General features: G+C 35.4%; 1 protein-coding gene across 1 annotated transcript in view; it reads left to right on the top strand.

Annotated features, from left to right (window-relative positions):
- Positions 1-21,716, top strand: part of LOC135221225 (myoferlin-like) — a 248,288-nt gene that overhangs the window by 82,848 nt on the left and 143,724 nt on the right. Inside the window, exons 14-21 of the mRNA XM_064259042.1 lie at positions 12,407-12,623; positions 12,881-12,957; positions 13,197-13,414; positions 15,503-15,687; positions 15,838-15,949; positions 16,106-16,227; positions 16,365-16,554; positions 16,793-16,952. Of these exons, the coding sequence (XP_064115112.1) occupies positions 12,407-12,623; positions 12,881-12,957; positions 13,197-13,414; positions 15,503-15,687; positions 15,838-15,949; positions 16,106-16,227; positions 16,365-16,554; positions 16,793-16,952 (1,281 nt within the window). The remainder of the gene's footprint in view (positions 1-12,406; positions 12,624-12,880; positions 12,958-13,196; positions 13,415-15,502; positions 15,688-15,837; positions 15,950-16,105; positions 16,228-16,364; positions 16,555-16,792; positions 16,953-21,716) is intronic.

The following is a 21,716-nucleotide window of genomic DNA, read 5'->3' as shown; positions in this document are numbered from 1 at the left end:
AAAAATGTTCGCCAGTACCATATCCTTGAACATAGCAAAATCAACAATTCTCTCACCCTCTGCATTTCTTTCATCATAGCCATACCCACCATGTATACGGCTGATCACATGGTTATTCTGGCCTACGTGCCCATTCAGATCTCCCCCGACAAGGCATCTTCCATGTGCTGGTACCTTTTCCATTTCCTCCTCTAGGTCCGACCAGAAGTGATCTTTCTCTTCATCTGAGCATCCTGTCTGGGGTGCATATGCACTAAAGGTGTTAACAGCGCAATTTTCAACCATCAGCCTGACCCAAATAATCCTATCATTTCTTCTATTTACTTCAACGATTTCCTTCTTCATTTCACTTGACAGAATGCTTCCAACACCATTCCTGCCTTCTTTATTTGCTCTGCTATAGAACATCTTGTACCCCTCCCCAAGTTCCCTCGCTTTGTTACCTTTCCATCTTGTCTCCTGTACACAGAGAATATCTACTCGACTTGTTTTCATAAGGTCAGCTATTGCCCACCCTCTTCCTGTCATTGTACCAACATTTAATGTTCCTACTCGTAGTTCTCGAGCTCTCTTCTTGAGCCGCACTCGCTCCCGATGCGGTAGCCCTTGCATGTCCACAGTTAGGGCGATGTATCTGTGGGTCACTTTCGGATGACAACCTAGCCCTATTCTCATTCCTTGTAAGACTCATTTCATAAAAGTTCTGGCAGGAGATTTTACAGACGGATGCCCTTCCTGACTCCAACCCTCCCTATTTATCCAGGCTTGGGACCGGCATTGAGTTGGGCTGATATATGTATGTATGTATAGTATATATATATATATATATATATATATATATATATATATATATATATACATATATATATATATATATATATATATATATATATATATATATATATTTATGTATATATTATATTATATATGTATATATATATATATATATGATATATATATATATGTTATGTATATTTTATATGTATATGTATATATCTGTATATATATTATATATATGTATATATATATATATATATAATATATATATATATATATATGAATAACTTGATCATGGAGTGTATAAAACGTGATGCTATGTATAAGTAAAGGTTTTTTGCCACGAAGGAAAAAATGAAAAAGCGAGATAGCCGAGTACTTTCGGTCCTGTTCGGACCCTTTACTGAAGGCAAACTGATTTTACAGAGAACAACTAGTCAAAGAAGGCTTACTATCCAAACTGACACTACAAGATAAGCAATAAGGGCGATTTTCACTCTACAGAAAGGAAAACGGTGTTTTTTCAAAATGTATTGTTTTATGGAAGAATAACTTGTTTACTGCGTGTATCCTTCAAGGTGTGGCTACCCTCAGGCGGCTCCTCCTTTCTGTAGAGTGAAAATCGCCCTTATTGCTAATCTTGTAGTGTCAGTTTGGATATTAAGCCTCCTTTTGACTATGTTGTTCTCTGTAAAATCAGTTTGCCTTCAGTAAAGGGTCCGAACAGGACCGTAAGTATATATATAGTATATATATATATATGTATATATATATGTATATATATCTATATATATATATATATATATATATATATATATATATATATATATATATATTCAGTTGTATTCCACATAGGAAAAAAATGAAAAAAGGTATATCTCAGAAAACGCCCAACAGTTTCGTCCTCCAATGGACCTCTTCTTGGAGCGTTTATTAAGGAAAGAGATCAAGTTTACAGTGCATGCGGCCAAGAAAGGCCTAAAATGTTTTTAAACATACAGTTACCAAAAACTAGCAGTTTGAGCTACAAACTATTCAGCAGTAAAATAACAATAAAAACAAGAATAGCAGTTGAGCAATAATGAAAAATACCAAAATATCTAACGGGGTAATACATCCATTTGAAACAGCATAACATACAGTACATATTAACAAACCTATACTATATGATAGTTAATGGATAACATATCCAATTTGTACTGACGTTTCATGACATGTAAGATAAAAGGTCTAATTATACAAACCAGGCGATAAATTAAAATTTTTTCTTTGCTGTGAACAATGCAAGCTGTCTCTATCAAATTTCTTTCAATAAAACATGTGCTCTTAAACAAAATCTTTGACCCGAGCCAGTCAATCGGTGCATTACATAAACTACTATGAACACATAAAGCTTGCTCTATTATTTGTTCGTATATTATATTTATGATTTAAAATGCGTTTTTCCCCCCGCCAGTGTCTTCCCACATTGGTGCCTATATAAAAAAACTTACCGGCACTTGCATGGGATCTTTATATATGACTCCCTCATTGTTCTCCGGGAACTATTTATGAAATTTAAAGTTTTTCCAATGGTGCTAGGAATGAAAAATGTGGTTTTAACTAAAAACCCCAAGTAAACTTTCTTCTCGGGTAGACTATAGATCTAATGTGGGATGGTGTGGAAACATTAAAAAATAAAATCCAGTTTTCTGTTTTTCTCCTCATATGAATAAAATGTTTTTCGTGCTAACTTTAGACTGTAATCAATATCTTCCAATTTAAAATTATTTTCATACCAACTTGATATATAAATTCTAGTTCCTCATTGATAAATTCCGGACTGCAGATATTAAGAGCTCTAAAGAAACATTGATCTTAATGCTGAGAGTTTTACTTCTACTTTGTGTGAGGAGTAATTGCTAATAATAAGATTGTTATTAGTAGGTTTTCTGTATATTTTAAACTTGTAGCTAGAACTTACAACTGACCTCACAACTGTAACATCCAAAAACAAATTGAGATAACACCATTGTCTTCTTCGTCAACCGTAAAAGTTATAGAGGGAACTAAATATTGAGGTCTCTTAAAATCTTCTGAATGTCAATAGAAGTTTTCAGTACCGCAAATACATCGTCAACATATCTAACCCAGAAAACAATATCTGCCATAATTGAATTAGCTATTCTGGATTCATAAAATTCCATGTAAATATTTGATAATACTGGGGACAAGCAATTACCCATCTGCATTCCAAATTTTTGTCGGTAAAATTTGCCATTAAAATTAAACAAGTGTCAACCACGCACAGTCTGATTAATTCTAAAATTACGTGATTAGGCAAAGACATGACATGTTTTATTTAGTTCGCTATTTAAAAATTCTAAGACGTCGTTGACAGGTACACAGGTGAACAGACTTTTAACATCAAAGCTTACCATTATTTCATCATCTTTTGGAGTTTTCCCGATTATTCTGTTTACAAAATCTAAATTATTTTCAACATGCGAATTAGATATTGTACCTACAAGTGGTTGCAATAATGTTACTAAGAATTTAGAAAGTTTGTAAGACATGAACCAATAGCACTAATTATAGGACGTAATGGTTGTCCTTCCTTATGGGTTTTAAGTGTACCATACAATAGGGAAGTCCTATCATTTACAGTAGTAAACGTACTAACCATATATTGATTGTTCCCCAAATATCTTTCTCAATCTTTTATGAAAACTGGGCATTTACTCGCTCACAAGGATTAGAAAGAAATCAAATGTTCATACGTATCTTGGTCATTTAACAGACTGTTCATTTTATCCAACATCGTCCCTTCTCGATTCCAAAACAACAACATTAGCTTTGAATTATTGCTTTAATCCTGGCCCTGGTTATGTGGTGATATCTTTGTCTTTTCTGAGTGAGTCCAAAGCCTTATTCAGACGTTTTCGGAAAGAAGTTAAAAGTACAATGTACTGAGTATGCACCATACACAACACCTCTGGCCAAATTTAGTGCATTCAATATATCCGGTTTATCAAGATACGTATGAACATTTGATTTCTAATCCTTGTGAGCGAGTAAATGCCCAGTTTCATAAAAGATTGAGAAAGATATTTGGGAACAATCAATATATGGTTAGTACGTTTACTACTGTAAATGCTAGACTTCCCTATTTGTATGGTACACTTAAAACCCATAAGGAAGGACAACCATTACGTCCTATAATTAGTACTATTGGTTCAGTTTGTAGCTCAAACTGCTAGTTTTTGGTAACTGTATGTTTTAAAAACATTTTAGGCCTTTCTTGGCCGCATGCACTGTAAACTTTATCTCTTTCCTTAATAAACGCTCCAAGAAGAGGTCCATTGGAGGACGAAACTGTTGGGCATTTTCTGAGATATACCTTTTTTCATTTTCCTATGTGGAATACAACTGAATTACTATATCTTCGTGCCTAAGAAGATTACCAGTACTATATATATATATATATAGTATATATATATATATATATATATATATATCTATATATATATTATATTATAGTATATAAGTAGTATAGTATATATATATATATATAGTATATATATATATATATATATATATATAGTATATATATATAGTATATATAGTATATATATATATATATATATATATATATATATATATATATATATATATATATATATATATATATATATATATATATATGATATATATATATATAGTATATATTGTATATATATATATATATATATATATTATATATATATATATATATATATATATATATATATATTATATATAGAATATATATATATATATATATATATATATATATATATATATACAGGCGGTCCCGGGTTACGATGGGTCCGGCTTACGACGTTCCGAGGTTAGGCGCTTTTTCTTTGATATTCATTGAAAATCGCCCCTGGGTTACGACGCTTGTTCCGAGGTTCGACTCGACGCTTCCGACGCTCCGTTTAGACGCTTTTAAAAAACGCATACTATGATAAGAATCCTTTATAGTTTAGTACAGTTTCTCTCTCGTCTCTCTCTCTCTCTCTCTCTCTCTCTCTATCTCTCTCTCTCTCTTTGTATTTTCGATGAAAATAATCACTAATTAGTGTATTTTGATGTTTATTTTCATGACTAAATACATTTCATAAAATATAAATAAATCAGACTGCGATCATGAAGCCAACAAATACGTATGTATTTTTTAGAATTCTTCTTCTGTTTTGAATATTACATTACTAATGTTTCATTATAGCTGTCAGTAACTCGGTATCTCCATAAAATAAATATTCTCTCTCTCTCTCTCTCTCTCTCTTACTACAAAAGATGTATGTTTTTTTGTGATAAATAAATGATTTACTATTTTCAAATATTAATATTAATTTATACAGCAATAATATCAATTCATTAAAGAAAATACCATAGTGAATTAGTAAGATTTTAGCTTATATTTAAAAAATTATGGAAGAATGAAAGGAAATCCCAGTCTTCTCTGTAACCTTTTCCTGGAGATCCAAGTACTAAACTGTCAGATATATCAAGTTCTGTGACAGCCAGGAGGGGAAGAGCTGGGGGAAGAGCTGCAGTGTTCAATCACGTGGTCCTGAAATCCCCCCCCCCCCCTCTCTCTCTCTCTCTCTCTCTCTCTCTCTCTCTCTCTCTCATTTACTGAGACTCGAGTTTTTTATGTACTTGTACTTTTTGTTTTTGATACTTTCAAATAATAATATAATAAATAATAATAACTGTAATTACAAAATTCATATGTGATAGTATTCTAAAGAAATACAATACGTACTAATCTATCCATGTCACTTTTAATTAAGGTTAACTCTCTCTCTCTCTCTCTCTCTCTCTCTCCTCTCTCTCTCTCTCTCTTTTTGCACACAAGATGATAATGTGTCATAGTGGTAACTCCCTCCCTCTCTTTTCGCTGGAAGCGTTATAAGTATTTTTTGAGAGAACAGAGAGAGATAAACACACTCTCTCTCTTTCTCTCTCTCTCTTTTACCGAGATGAAAGAATTTTTATGGTACTAGTATGTAAAATGTTTATTGATAATTTCAGTTATTTAATAATAGTAATAATAATAATAATAATATAATAATAATGATAAAACTTTAATTACAAAATTCATAATGGTCGTATTTTAAAGAGATGAAATAATAATAATAATAATAATAATGATACCTTTTCCTTTACAAAATTTCATAATGGTCGTATTTTAAAGAGATGAATGACCTATTTCCACTTGTTAAGGATAATTTCCTCTTTCTTACTGAGATGTAAGAAATTTTTATGGTAGATGCATGTGTTTATTATATTTTCAATAATATAATAATAATAATAATAAGTAGTAATAATATACGATAACTAATTTCAAAAAGAAAATTCTTCCCTTTGTCTTTTTCTGTATCAATTTCCCTAAGTCAACTCGAGTGGAACCCTCGGAGCTTAATGCCATACAATGGTCAACGAATTTAAATGGTTTTTATGTAATTCTCTCTCTCTCTCTCTCTCTCTCTCTCTCTCTCTCTCTCTCTCTCTCACTGAGATGAGATCATTTTCATGGACATGTATGTAATAAGTTTATCATTAATATTTTCCAATAATAATACTTATTAACTGTAAGTACAAAATTCATATCTGAGTATTTTAAATACAATAATCATTCCATTTCTCTCTTTAAATACTGGTAAGGACAACTCTCTCTCTCTCTCTCTCTCTCTCTCTCTCTCTCTCTCTCTCTCTCTCCTCCACAAGATACTTGTCATACATTTGGTGTTTCTATTTCTTCCTTTTATCTCTCTCGCCTCCTCAAGCCAAAAGATTGATAGACAGACAAACATAATTGCACAGTCCTCTCTTTCTCTCTTCTCTGGAGAAATATATGTATTTATGGGAGGGGGAAAAAGTTGCCTACAGACGTTCATTTCAATCTATTGAAACCGTAAGGAGTTATTTCTCTCTCTCTCTCTCTCTCTCTCTCTCTCATCTCTCTCTCTCTCTCTCTCCTCTTGTATTTTAATGAAAATATACAGTAATTTGTGAATACACAGTGTTGCACATGAAAAAAGTAAATTAGTGATAATTTTAGAGATACGGCCCTAAGAAAAATTGCAAATTAGTAGTGAAATTTTCCCTGTGGACATGTTTTCAAGAACGTCGTTCTGGCTTACGACGATTTTCGGGTTACGACGCGTCTTAAGAACAGAACCCCCCGTCGTAACCCGGGGACCGCCTGTATATATAATATATATATATATATATATATATATATATATATATATATATATATATCTATATTAAAGGATCCCATAAAAACACCAAAATAGTAGAGAGAAAATACTATATTTCAGAGACGGCTGTCTCCCTCTTCAGGTATAGGAATGAGAAAAAAGTTTACAGAAAAGGTGGTATTTATACCAAGATATCCATCCACAGGTAAGCCAATTTAGGTCCTCGCGTGATAATCTCTTAATCTTCTTAAGCGTTGGTTGAATGAAAATCTTGTCGATCACATCTGAATCCCATGCTCCTTTTGAGATGTTCATTACTTGCCTCTCTTTTATTAAGGCCGATTCCATCCTTTAAGTCCTGATTTAGCCAATCTGTATAGGGAATACTTTGAAACTACAGTAATAAATGCAATAAAACCCAAAAACATGCTATGGATGAGATATGAAATTGATATTCTTACATTTTGGAATAATAGGTGGGGCAGTTTTAATGAATTCCTTACAAAATTAAATGCATTAGTGCCCAGCATCAAATTTAAAGTTGAATGGGAAACAGACAACAAAATTCCTTTTCTTGTCACGTATAATTTATAGCAGCAACTGCTGGTGCAAGAGTCAAATGATGGAATTGGCCTTAATAAAAGAGAGGCAGGTAATGAACATCTCAAAAGGAGCATGGGATTCAGATGTGATCGACGAGATTTTCATTCAACCAACGCTTAACAAGATTAGTGGCCAAGCATTCTGTAAGACAAAAGAAGACTATGATTAATAATATGTTTAATGTACCATTGTAATGTGAGGTGCAGACTCATCATATTTAACTTCCCATGGAGACACAGTCCAAAGCGACGACCTAAGAAAGCTGATAAATCATTTCTGGGATGGTATGATGTTAAAGATGCTTACTTAAGCGGGTCATTGTTTGTTCTGTGGGTATGTGAGTTCATGAGGGCTTGTTCAAGGTGCCTTTGAAAACTGGCTGCGACCAGTTAATTGGGCGTTGACAAGGAGTGTGAATTCGTCTGTACGTGTACTAACTATGTCCGTTGATAACGGCTTGGTTTAGCCAAGAACTGGGGAGACAGCTACGGGAGAAAAGGCAGAATACTGGGATAGCTCTGCGAAAGTTACACTGGTTAAAGTGTGGGATTTTCCAAGCTGTGATGGGTAAGTGATATCATACTTTAGCCAAAGGGATGGCTTGTTGTCTGTTTGACATTTTGTAAAGATGTTCCATTTCATTTAACCTTTTGACTTTGTCTTTACAATTGTGTGTGTGCTCACTAGTATGTTCTGTCTTTTAAACAGAGTGTTCTAGTGATGGGGCCGAGTGTCCAAGGGACCCAGTGTCCTAGTGAGGGGACTGTGTTTTGGAGAAGAGATAATTGGTGTGACTAATTACTAATTAAGACATTTAAATACCAGGGGGTTTTCTGAGTTAGTTGTCTGTGAGACTTGAACTATTTTCATTACATTGATGATCCTATAAGAACTTGAGTTATTCAATTAGTACTTTACTTTTAATAAAACGTTATATTTTTGTAACTCCGACTATAATTTAATGACCTGATGGAATAGAGAGAGAGAAAGAGAGAGAGAGAGAGAGAGAGCTTTTGCCAGTGATCGCTTAGAGAGAGAGAGAAAAGAGACTGAGGGTTACCAATTTGCCTTACGCAATGGCTAAACGCATACCAAATATTAAATACCGAGGGGGGGGGCGCGTGTACGACGCCCTTCGCTGGTAATATATATATACTACATATAAATAATGTATGTATCCTATATATATATATATATATATAATATATATATATATATATATATATATATATATATATATATATATATATATATGTATATATACATATATATATGTATATCTATCACATATACATATATATATGTAAATGTATATGTGTTATATTATATACATATATAGATATATATATAGATATATATATATACATATCTATATATAGATATATATATATATTATATTTATATATATACATATATAATACTATATCTACTATACATATATATGTAAAATGTATATTTATATATATTATATATATATATATATATATTATATATTTATATATTAAATTATATATCTTATCTATATATATATAATATATTCTATATATATATATATTAGTATATTTATATAATTATTTATACTATATTATCTATATATATATATATATATATATATATATATATATATATGTGTGTGTGTATATATATATATATATATATATATATATATATATATATATATATATATCTATATATCTATATATATATATTATTAAATTGAAGGAATAGATCACTGAAAACATAAGAACTGCAACAACTAATTATAATGAAGATAATAGTAAATAAAAAACATACAACCCATGAACAATTCATTTAGGCATGGACTTTGGACCTAGTAGCAGTTTACATAAATTAAGAAAAAGTAGAAAAAAGCCAATGTTGTTAAAAGTCAGACATATCATAAATGTACATGTATAAATTTCATATGAACTACATATCTAGAAAGAGTAGAAAGAATAAAACAGAAAATTTGTAATAAGTTTTTACATTTATCAGTGTTAGGAACAATGAGAAACAAGTTGTCACAGGAGCATGTACACCTGGGCTTAGGACCAGGTAGCAGCGTAGAATTTAATTTGTAAACAACCTTTGCTATCTTTCTAACTAGGCGGATGTGTGACTAAGTTTATAAAGAGGGTTGATGTGTATTTGGAAAACAAGGTGTAGATTCCATGGTTTTAATGGCCAGTAAGCAAGTAGTGTGTCAGTGACAGATGTTGGCACAGTATGAGTAATGGGGTCTGAAATGTAGAATAATCCTAAAAAGTCTGATATATAGTTTGTTATTTACTCCGGGCTTATAGATAAAAGTAAACAATACTGTCTGAGTAAATTATGATACAAAATAATAAAAAGACAGAAGGTAGGAGTAAAGGAAAATTTCGAATAACTTCATACTCTTTAAGTATCCCAGGCTCCAGGCTCATATAGTATGTGGGATAGCTAGTAAAAAATCAGAACTTGTTTGTGGTAGTAAGATATTTTTTCAGAAAGAGTATTAGTAGTCACTTGTGTCCTACTACCGACATATGAATCTTTTGATTTGCTGAAAAAGTACATTAAATGTGTCAAAAAGTTTCTTTTGGTGGTGGTGGTTGTTGTTACTCTGGTAGCATATAAGTTTAAAACAGAGAAATTAAGTCTCGTTATGTAATGTTACTACATCTATATTTAAAAAGTGAAATTACATGGAAAAGCTTTCGAGAATCTATACGGTTTTCATTTTCAGTTTGCGAATAGCTAAGCCCTTATAGCAGAAAAAAAGACAAGCAATACTGGTTATGGAAAAGAAATTTGTTGTTAAAGGATATATTGAGGGATCAGGAAATGCCATTGCTAGTCTCCTGGAACATCTAAGTAGAACCTCTGTAATGCAGTCCTTCTGTGATCAGCAGCTGTATGGGTTAATCAAAGTAACAGAGTTACCTGGCCAGAAGGAGAGGCAATCAGCATCAGATTTGGGCAGTGACATAACTGTGGATTGATTTTATTTTACTTATTATTATTATTATTATTATTATTATTATTATTATTATTATTATTATTATTATTATTATTATTATTATTATTATTATTATTCATAAAGAAGTCTGAACAGCGCTGGATCGGTGGTACAGAGAGAGTGAGAGACCGCAGCCCTACCCCCATGAAAAGATCAAGCTGTAATACAAAGCTAGAATGCACGGGTGTCACCGTGAGGACGAGGGTGCATTGAGAAAATTATCAAAGAGAATATGACCCTTACCGAAGTTGACAAAGAACTCGAAGTCGTAACTTATTACCAAAATCGACGTAACCGGGAGAACAACCAGACACCCCCAGCAAGAGACCTCTTGAAATAGTCGAGTGTAGTCTACTAATTCTTTTGCCCCGTCCGTGGATGTCCCGGCTCTTACGTTGGTATGACTACTATGAAACTGTCCAAGAGGATTTCTTGCCACGCACAAGAAGGAGCAGTTAAAAACCATACCACGACAGCACACCAGGAAGCTATCTTCTATGACGGTATTATCAAGAATACTAAGATAATAGGGAAGGCTCCTGACCAGTGATGTTTGCGACTGCTCGAGGCACTCCTATACAACAAGCAAAGCCCTCATTAAATATGACACAGGAAGTGCTCTTCTTCCCCACTGACTCAAGAAGACCTATGAGTATGAATAATAGTACAAGTAATACCAGACTGAGCGACACCCCCAATCAAAGAATACCAAATGAGACAAGCAGCCTAGCAGCCAATGACAATACAAGCCACTGCGGCACAACACCCAGGGAAGTCATGATCCAGCTTCGGTGGTCTGCTAGGCTGCAACAGTGCGACCTTCAGTGACGAGAAGTGTCTTGAAAGAAACTCTAACCAATAGCAGGAATGCATTGCGCCACCAAGCAATGAAAAATCAGTGAGCGGTTGACCCCCTGCTTACCTACCACTATATATTGAGTAGATCCTGACAGCATCTCATTACGGGCTGCTCGTAGAGCAAGAGCCCGTGCTGGCATTTATGCCAGCTTAATCTTCAACAACAAACGACAGCATCTACAGTCAGCTCCGACACACTGCCGTGATCATACTCAAATGATACCGAGAGAAACGTTGGCCACTAGAAGAATACTAACCCCAAAATCGACTTATATTTTGATATATTTATCTATTTACTGTGATAAATAAATTTGTAAGCAATATGGATAAACTTGTAAGCAATATCCCTGATACTGACTCCTCCTCATGAATCATATCGGCGCAATACTCGCCAGTTATAATAGCAATGAGAAAGCAATTATTAGAAAAATAGAGAAGACTATTTACAAGTTAAATGCAGCTGTTGCAGCAATATCTTTCAATAATACATGTTTGAAAGAGGGTCTTCCTCCAATATATTATTATTATTATTATTGTTATTATTATTATTATTATTATTATTATTATTATTATTACTATTATTATTATTATTATTACAACAACAATATAGGCCTGTATTAAAAATTTTGTATACGAGATTGATCCTAAATACAGAATCATGAAGTTCGCAAATTACTACATGTATTGCCACTCTTTAACCTCAATGAACACTTATCATTCCACTCTGGCCTGTCAAAATATTGTGAACCTTCAGACTTGAATATTATTGGATGAATGAGTGTCTCAGTACATATTATTTTCCTCATTGTCACTGAGAAAACTTTTCAATGATAGATTTGTGATTTTTTAGAATAAATCAAACTGTGCCACCCGACCATGATGCATGATTGGGTTTTATATTTTCAAAATGTAACCATATTGTTTTGACCTTTAGTGGATGCAGGTACGCTTCAGTCCCTCAAGGAAATGTTAGGAGTTGGGAAAGCCTCTAAAGAACTGGTAGATCCATATGCAATTGTCAGTTATGCTGGTAAGGAAGTGCAGACAAAGGTTCTTTACACCAATGAGAATCCAGAGTTTCGTCAAAACTTGCACATTGGATTTCTCTTTCCTTCTATGTGTAATGTCATCAAGTTAACTTTAATGGATTGGTAAGTTATGAGTACAGTATTTTCTTTAGTTGCATATTTTTTTTTCTTGTTTCTCATATTCATCCATGGATGGAAATATTAGTATTGATTTTGTTTTTATTTGGAGATTCTTAAAAGTTAACAGTGTCAAAGAAATGCTTTCTAAGTTTCAGTAAGAAGATGGAAAATCACTATTAAGTAGTTAATGTGAAACATTTTTTCATGTAAGCCAATTCTATATCCTAATTATTGCATATTTTTTCATATCTTTCCCATAGGGATCGTGTTGGTCAGGATGATGTTATTGGCACTGCAACCATACCTGTATCAGCCATTTCAGCTCCGGGGGACGATGGTAAGTGTTATTACTGATAGAAATTTTGTCGTTTGACCGTTGCCTATAATTAATAACTTTGTGAATTGTATGGACAAATTTTATTTAATTTTTTGTTAGAGACATTATCAGTTTTCTATAGGAGGGATTTCCTTATTTGCCCTTTTTGTTATAGGAGGTATTTCTTTATTCTACCCATTTTCTATAGGAGGAATTTCTGTTACTCATTTTCTATATGAAGAATTTCTTTATTTCAACAGGCTTTCTCCCAACCTTTGGACCAACTTGGGTGAATTTGTATGGGGCTAGGCGTGAGTGGGAATTATTGGATGGAGAAAGTGCTGAAAAAATGAATGTAGGTGCTGATCGTGGCTGCGCTTACAGAGGCCGTGTTCTGTGTGCATTACACACACAAGTTGGGTCTTATCCACCTGCTCCTGCCACTGCTATTGAAAATGATGCATTCGACGGTGTCCGTGTGAGTGGTTGGTCTCTGTAAATATTTGTTCAAGACTTTTTTTGTTCTTTCATTCGTATATTTGTATGTTTAAACATCAGAATGTTTAAACATACAAATCCCAATTACAGGTGTAAGCAACACACACACACACACACACTCTCTCTCTCTCTCTCTCTCTCTCATATTGATAGTTTCAAGATCAGGTGTTATGAGAAGATGGAGGGAGATGATTATAATAATAATCCCCATTATTTATCTGCACAGAAAATGTTCCCAGCTCTGCAGATACGTGTATCCGATATTTGTAGGTTGTGCCAACAATATCTAGCTGCTATAGACTACCTTGTCAATTCAATCTGCACTACAAGCTCTGAAAACTCTCTTAAATACTTAAAAGAAATTTAAAATTTTCTTGAAAGAAATTTTATTAACACCAAAATCAACAGCTATTAACACTTGGTTATGTGTATTGTATCCATAATCTTGTCCCAACATTTTCTTTGTCATATTTTCATACATTCTTGTCAGCTTATGGATGACTGGATCTCTTCATATGATTGTATTGCTTTTTTCAACTTAAATTTTCCGAATTGCATCTTTTATAATTTACCAATTTCCCAACGTTTCTGTCTGATTTCAATTTCTGTCCCCACAGCTCCTCTTGCCCTTGCCATTGCCATTTGACTATTAGCCCTCCTTAAAGGCTCTTCTTTATTCGGTTGTATCATGATTCTAATGAAATGTCTATCCGTGTCTACACAAGCACAGATGCCTCTCCACAGACTTCCACTGCTGCCTTCTTTATATCTCCTTTCAGGAGTTTTTACTGCCTTCATGTTTATTTCACATTTTCTGAAGCTTTTTTGGTGTGTTTTGTATGTAATTTTTCAGTTGGCCAGTTTTTTTAACTCCTACATACTCAACATCTTCCCTTTTACTATCAAATCAACATGGCGCTGTCATAACTGTCCTAACTTGTGGCATTCATGTCTTGCCTGTCATAAGAGTTCAATCCTTTATCCGGATAAAATTATTCTTTCTTTCACCCTCTGTAATCTGTTGCCAACTTCTTGAAGAGCTTAAGTCTAGTGGTTAATTTTTCATAACCAATCATTTAGGTACCTTCTTACTAATGTATTCATTGATGGACTGGAGTTTTCTTGTCTCATTCATTTGCATTGCAAATGCTGGACTCAAAATGTGAATTTCCTTAATGTGATAATTTTTAGTTTTATTTTTCACATTCATTGCACTTACAATTTAATTTTGGACCAATATGACCACTTCGTTTTGTCTTTTATTGCCTTCATTGAACTTGAATTTGTGTTTATGGGTGAAATTACTATTACCTTGTGTCCCTGCTCCTTTATACTTAACAACTTATACACGTTTAAATTTATCTTGCAAAAATATCCATTACTGTACCCATTTTATTCTTACCATTGTTCAAAAATAACTGTGTGTAATGAAAATTTTATTTGGAGAGTTCTTAAAACTTTGAAGCCATTTGTTGTTTACAAATTTATGTATAGTATTGCTGACAAAGTCTACTTCCTTACTTATCTGAGGTTGGGACCAGCTGTGTCAATCTGTATTAACTCATTTCGAGTTGGTTTCTGAACAGACTTGAATTATGCAAAGGTATAACATTTTCTGTCTTGATAAAACAGTCTATGAAAACTTTTTGCCAATTGGTGATAACTGACCAGTATTTTAGGAAAGTAGTGACCAAAATTTACTGCATTTAGTCACTCCTTTAGTAGAACTCCACTTGTGATTCATAAACGCAATAGAGACATGGAATCTTACCTTGGTCACAAAGCCAACTTGTTTTTTTTAATGGACTATTAGTTGGGGCGTGTCTTAAATAGTTATAAATTATAATATACTGTCATGTTATGAAGTTTGTATTTATGGAACTTGAATTACTGCTATTTAAGATTTTGTTTACTGTCAGCCTGATAATGAAGAAATTGCATGGAGTTCGACTTGAAAGAAAAATTCCACAGAATAAAAAGTTCATGTGAATGAAGGGAAAAGAAAATTACTGCTTCTCATATATGATTTTAAGCTCAGAGATATGTGAATTATTAAACTTTATTTCAGAGGTTTAGGAGCACTCGGCGCTTTGCGTTGATATGCCAGTTAACTGGGACTTGGTTACTGGAAAACACTGGTAGACCCCTTGAAATAGAGGTCTCAGTAGGAAACTTTGGAAACAAGCTTGAAAATACCATGTTGCCTTCACCATCATCTACACACCCAGCTAATGCAGTTTTTGATGGATGCAAGTAAGAGCCTTGTTCATACTAGTCTGTGGAAATTAAAACATTAATCTTGTTTTCCTAAGATTTACAGAAAAACTTATAATATTCTTTCACTGTTAAGAAGCAAATTGGTTTCTGCTTCTTATTAAAATAAAATTTGCACATTTTTTTCAGATACTACTTCTTACCTTGGGATGAAGCTTCACCTTTTGTGACGGTTAACTGTGAATATGAAGATGTTACTCATAGACTTCATGCTGTCAATCACATCACTTCAATAATTGATGCAAGTTCTCTAATTTGTGTAATTTTGTAAAGAGACTAGATATTCAGGTGTTATGAATGGTACAAGATTATCATATGATTATCATCTGGTAATATGCATGCTTAAGTGCAATTTTTACCATTTAACTGAAATCAACTGAAATTTCTGACATTACAGAGATTGAAAAAGGATATACAAGATTTAAAATCCACATTGCGTGCTTGTCGTACCAGTGAAGGTGATCAAGAAGTAACAAATATGTTGCAGACCATTATTAGTAGGCTAGTGGCCAAATGCAGGTTAGTCATTAATTTTAGCTCTGTTAAATATTTAATTACACTGAAATTCTTTTTTTTTTGTCGTTGCTGATAGACTACTGGGAAATACCTTGTTGATCTTCACTTGGTTCATATATGTTGACCTTTTCTTGTGGCAGTTTGAAACTACCTGAAGTTGATCCTGTGAGACATATTGAAACATCATTAGATAAGCACCTGCGTGACCGTCGCAGATCAGAATTGGATAATTTGAAAAATACAGCACAGGCCATTGATACTTCCAACATTACTCAAGCTATGGAGGAGCTGGAGTTCATAGTTTCATCACTGGAAAGCTTAGCACAAGCGGTAAAGTCCACATTTGCTTAAGCATGAGGTTGACAAACTCTCAGAAGTTATTAATTCATGTTGTAACTAATTACATCTGTTATTCAGTGTACTAGAAATATTTTGTAAAAGGCTTAAATTTATGAAATTCCTCTACATTAGGGTATTTTAAAAAATGTACATTTTTGTGTGCATAAAGCCAAAATTCATTTAAATACATATCAAGAAACAAATATTCAAGTAATCATATAAATTTCAGCCCCAGAATGGTATCCCAGATGTATTTTTGTGGTTAATGAGTGGAACAAGACGATTAGCTTTCATACGCATACCAGCCCACTTGGTTTTGTTTGCCCATGAGCCAACATCTCGAGGTGCTCTTGCTGGCAAGTTCCACACATACACATTAGAATACCCAGGTAAGTTCATTTTGTCTGCTCAGATATTTTATCCTGTAAAGGATTTTTTCACTGGTATTATGTACAGTAATGAAAAGTCTTCAGTGTTTTTAGCATATATTAATGAGATTTTCCATCAGCAAAAATGCTAATTTTTCCAACTGGAAGCATATTGTATGTTATGCATTAACAGGAAATAAAACTATGGCTTCACTAGACCTTATTACTTTTGTACTTGAAGGCAGACCAGTTAAGAAGGTTCAAGATCATTGCTAATCCAGCAGAATAATTCATTGTTCATATAAATATAGGACAAAAGCCAGTGGGGTAGTTTGTATGCAGACAAAAGTAGTTAAAGGATTGTGGGGGGGGGGGGGGGGAGATTCATGCAAGATTTTTCCCGCCATCCTGTACCAGAGCTATTGTACTTAAAGACATCCATCCTCGTCCTTTTATAGGGTGCCACTGCTTTCAATTATTCTGCATGGCACACTGCAGGTGGTACTGAAGGGTTTCTATCAGTGCCCCATGAACCCAAGTTGGATTGCCTCCTGGATTCTCATCCATTCCCATGGGTTTCTTCTTGCCTATCTTTCCAGTGTCTAACTCTGATTTTCATCCTTTCTAAGCCTACAAGTTTGACTTTGTGATCTTAAATTTCCCTGTAATAACAATAGTAATCCAACTCTTGTCCCCTCAGATAAAATATACTTTTAACCATTTTTAAAATGATGTGACCTTCACAAAACTTTTTAGATTTTTGATGGTACTGAGCCTCCTAAATGCAACCAAATTCTTGTATTTTTCTCTCATTTACATAAATTTTTTATATACTTGAGTGTTTCTTTTTCCGTATCCACCATCAGGAGGGACAGTTGTATGAACTTTGAAGGGTCTCCAGCTTTCTGGACAATATACTAAAATTATCATTGGTTACCACGACAACTGAATTCTAAGTAACTGCATATCCTTGATAGGCTTAATAAAGGGATTTTGACAAAGGAAAAATCTATTTCTGGGCAGTGACCTGTGTCGCCCAGTGAAACCCACCCTCTAATTTCCACACCCTAATCTGGCCCAAGCTTGGGTGCTATCTACAGGAATGGTAAACAAAGCGCTAGCCGTAGCAGTAGTGGGTAGCGGGGACCTAGAACGGCTCCTCTGTAGACGAGGGATATTGAGAAAGGAAGAGACTAAATGGCAGGGGACCTCTGGTGGTGGTTACACTCGCCCCAGATACCATACCGACACCTTAAATAAAGGTGAGCGAGCCAGAACATTCTGGCATTACCATATAGCTTTTTTCTCTGGTATATTTAGCAATATTTATACCTAGAAATGAGTGCTAAAGGAACCATTTCACTGGGCGACACAGGTCACTGCCCAGAAATAGATTTTTCCTTTGTCAAAATCCCTTTTCTGGGGTTACCCTGTGTCGCTCTGTGAAATAGTAACAGAGAATTGGCCCCACCAGCTTGGAAGTTAGTGTAGATAAATTACTGTAAGGAAATTGAAACTTTTATAATTATTAAATATTATTTAATAATAGTTATTCAATCTACAAATACTTAATAAATTTCCTTAATACTATGAAGATTTTTAATGATATCCTTAAACTACAGTCCTTATCTACTAATAGGGTTGTATAACCCGACATATAACATTAAATGAATCCTACACCACTAAACAGGAATTTATTTACAAAAATTCTGCACCAGATATCCATATGTACAAGCAATAAAGATCATAATACAATCCAGGTGAGAATCAAGTTAAAGTGTGCAACCCAGTAACAACCGAGCTAAGGTCAAGAATGCTAGTGAGGCAGGTAGGAGAGAGAGATGAGAGAGAGACATAGGCTACTTAGACTAATTACTAACATGCTATGCAGTGTCAGGGGAAACTGTGTTCCCCGCTGCCACTGCTGGGAATTTAAGGGCCTCTAAGGATTTTAGGTAGTTGCGTTTAAATACTGTCTGTGATTTCCAGCCTGTATACTTTTTGAGATTGTCAAAGTTCACGTGTTGAAAATAATTAATTGATGTAGCTACCGCCCTGACATCATGTGCCCGCGGAATTGATTCCGGGTTAGCTTGTTTGATAAATTATAGAATCTGTTGTCTGATTCCTTTTAGGGAGATGGTTCCACCATTTTCCCTAATAAACAAGGGGCCTGAAGATTTCATGGCGGTTCTGTTTAAATAGGCTTTTAGTGAATTAACGGGACATAAGGACAGGTCCTGAGGAAGAGGGACAATTTTCCATGGGGCCCACCTATCTTGTGGGTCTTCGTTTTTAGCCAAAAATTGACGATCTGGTAAAAGTAGTACTTCTCATGATGGGAGGAACTCGATATGGTTTGGTTCCCTAGAAAGGGCCGACAGTTCAGATATTCTAGCTCCTGGCGCCAAACTTATTAGGAATAATGTTTTCTTTAGGAGCGTTATATAAGTACATCACTCTTTAACAGTGTCCGAAGCTAGCTTAAGGACATCATTTAAGAACCAGGAGACCGTTCGAGGTCTATCTATCGGTCTAAGTCTAGCACAAGCCCTAGGAATAGAAGAAAAATATGAATCTGTGAGATCAATATTGAATCCAAATTGGAATATTTTCTTTGGTGCCGATTTGGTTGTTGTAATAGTACTCGCTGCTAACCCTTTCTCGAACAAGGTTCTGAAAAAGGTTATCGCCAGATTCGTAGTCATGGTTTGTGCTTCTGTGTTCTTCAAGAAGGTGGCTAGCTTCTTCACTGCTGAATCATATTGACGCAGTGTTGATTCTCGTTTATCTGATTCTAGGAACCGGATGTTTTGAGGATCAATGTTGGCATCTTTCTGTGCCGCAAACTTCATGAAGTCCATAAAGTTAGGGCTTTCAGAATTCCTGAGGAAGTGGACACAGTCCGCGTTTGTACCAACTGCGTCAATTTGGGATTGGGAATCTGCCGGGGCCGGAGTCCCAATTCCACTAGTAGAGGGAACCAATTGTTCTTGGGCCAGTTGGGAGCTACTAGTGCGATCTGACCTTTGAAAATCCTGAGTTTGTTCAGGACCTTCATTAGTAGGTTCACCGGAGGGAAGAGATAAATTCTTTTCCAGATATTCCAATCTATTGCCATAGCATCTGTGGCATAAGCCAGAGGGTCCAGGTTGGGGGCCACGTAACATGGTAGTCTGTGGTTCGATTCCATGGCAAAAAGGTCCACTTGAAGCCCAGGCACCTGTTGGCAGATCCATTTGAATGACCCTCCGTCTAGGGTCCACTCCGACTCCAGCGGAGTAGTCCTTGACAGAGCGTCTGCCACTACATTTCTTACTTCCGCTAGGTGAGTGGCCGATAGGTGCCATTGGTTCCTGGCCGCTATGGCAAATATGGCTATCATTACGTGGTATACATGGCTCGACTTGGAACCTCCCCTGTTTATGCAGTGGACTACCACTGTGCTGTCCAATACCAGCTTGATATGGATTTTCTTGGCTGGTAAGAGTTTCTTTAGTGTTAGAAACACTGCCATGGCTTCCAGTACATTGATATGTAGCTGGCGGAATGTCACTGACCAGGTTCCCTGAACGTTTTTGTATTGTGAGTATCCGCCCCAGCCGCTCAAGGAGGCGTCCGTATGGACTACTAGGGCCGGCGGAGGAAACTGTAGTAGTACTGATTTCGACAGACTCTTGACTTCTGTCCAGGGGCGGAGTCTCTTGCGTAAGATCGCCGGGATACGTGATACTTTGTCCTGGGATCTCCTGTTCGCTCTCGAACGCCAAACTCGATTTATATCTTTTAGCTTGGCTTTCAGTAGTATGTCCGTAACTGATGCAAACTAGAGTAAACCTAGGATTCTTTCCTGGTTCCTCCGGGACGTCTGCTTGTCTTTGAGAAATTGCCTTGTAGCCTTGGCTATTTCTCTCCGTTTTACCGGCGGAATTGATAGAGTGTGAGAGTTTAGGTCCCATTGGATTCCTAACCACTGAAAACGTGGTGCCGGAGTTAGACGGGACTTGTTCCTGTTTATCTGGAAACCTAGGTGTTCCAGGAATTTTATCACTTTGACCGTCGCCTTGCGGCATTCTTCGACGTCTGTGGCCCATATGAGCCAATCGTCCAGATAGGCTACTAACATTACCCCCTGAGTCCTTAACTACTGGACTACTGTTTCCGCTATTTTCGTAAATATTCTGGGCGCTATGTTGAGCCCGAATGGCATTACTTTGAAGGAATAAGCCTTCTTTCCTAGTCTGAAGCCTAGGAAGGGCCGGAAGTGTCTTGCTATCGGGATATGATAGTAGGCATCTGTAAGATCTATAGAGGTGGTGACGGCCCCACGGAGAAGTAAGGTCCGCACCTGCGAGATAGTCAGCATTCGGAACTTGTCGCAATGAATGAATGAGTTTAGATGGGACAAGTCTAGGATTATTCTTAGTTTGTTCAAGTCTTTCTTTGGAACGCTGAACAAGCGCCCTTGAAACTTTAAGTTTTTGCCTTGTGACACTACCCTTTTTTGAAGTAATTCTCGGGTATAATCTATTAGTTCCACTGTTGGTCTTTGGTAAAAGGTGTTTGATGGAGGAGGATCTTGTATCCAACTCCATCCCAGACCTTTGGTCACAATACTTTGGGCCCAGGTGCTGAACCCCCACCGATGTCGGAAGAGGTACAGCCTCCCTCCTACCTGAGGAGTCTCACTGGTTGGCGGATGGACGGCCACCACGGGCTCCCCGGAAGCCTTTGCCTCGGTTGGAGTCTCTTCCGCCACCTCTGTGTCGGAAGGCTCCTCTGGCA

The sequence above is a fragment of the Macrobrachium nipponense genome, chromosome 2, assembly GCF_015104395.2.
Source record: "Macrobrachium nipponense isolate FS-2020 chromosome 2, ASM1510439v2, whole genome shotgun sequence".
NCBI classification, from domain to species: domain Eukaryota; kingdom Metazoa; phylum Arthropoda; class Malacostraca; order Decapoda; family Palaemonidae; genus Macrobrachium; species Macrobrachium nipponense.
Note: the sequence above shows the minus strand (reverse complement) of the source record. Positions and strands in the feature narration are given on the sequence as shown.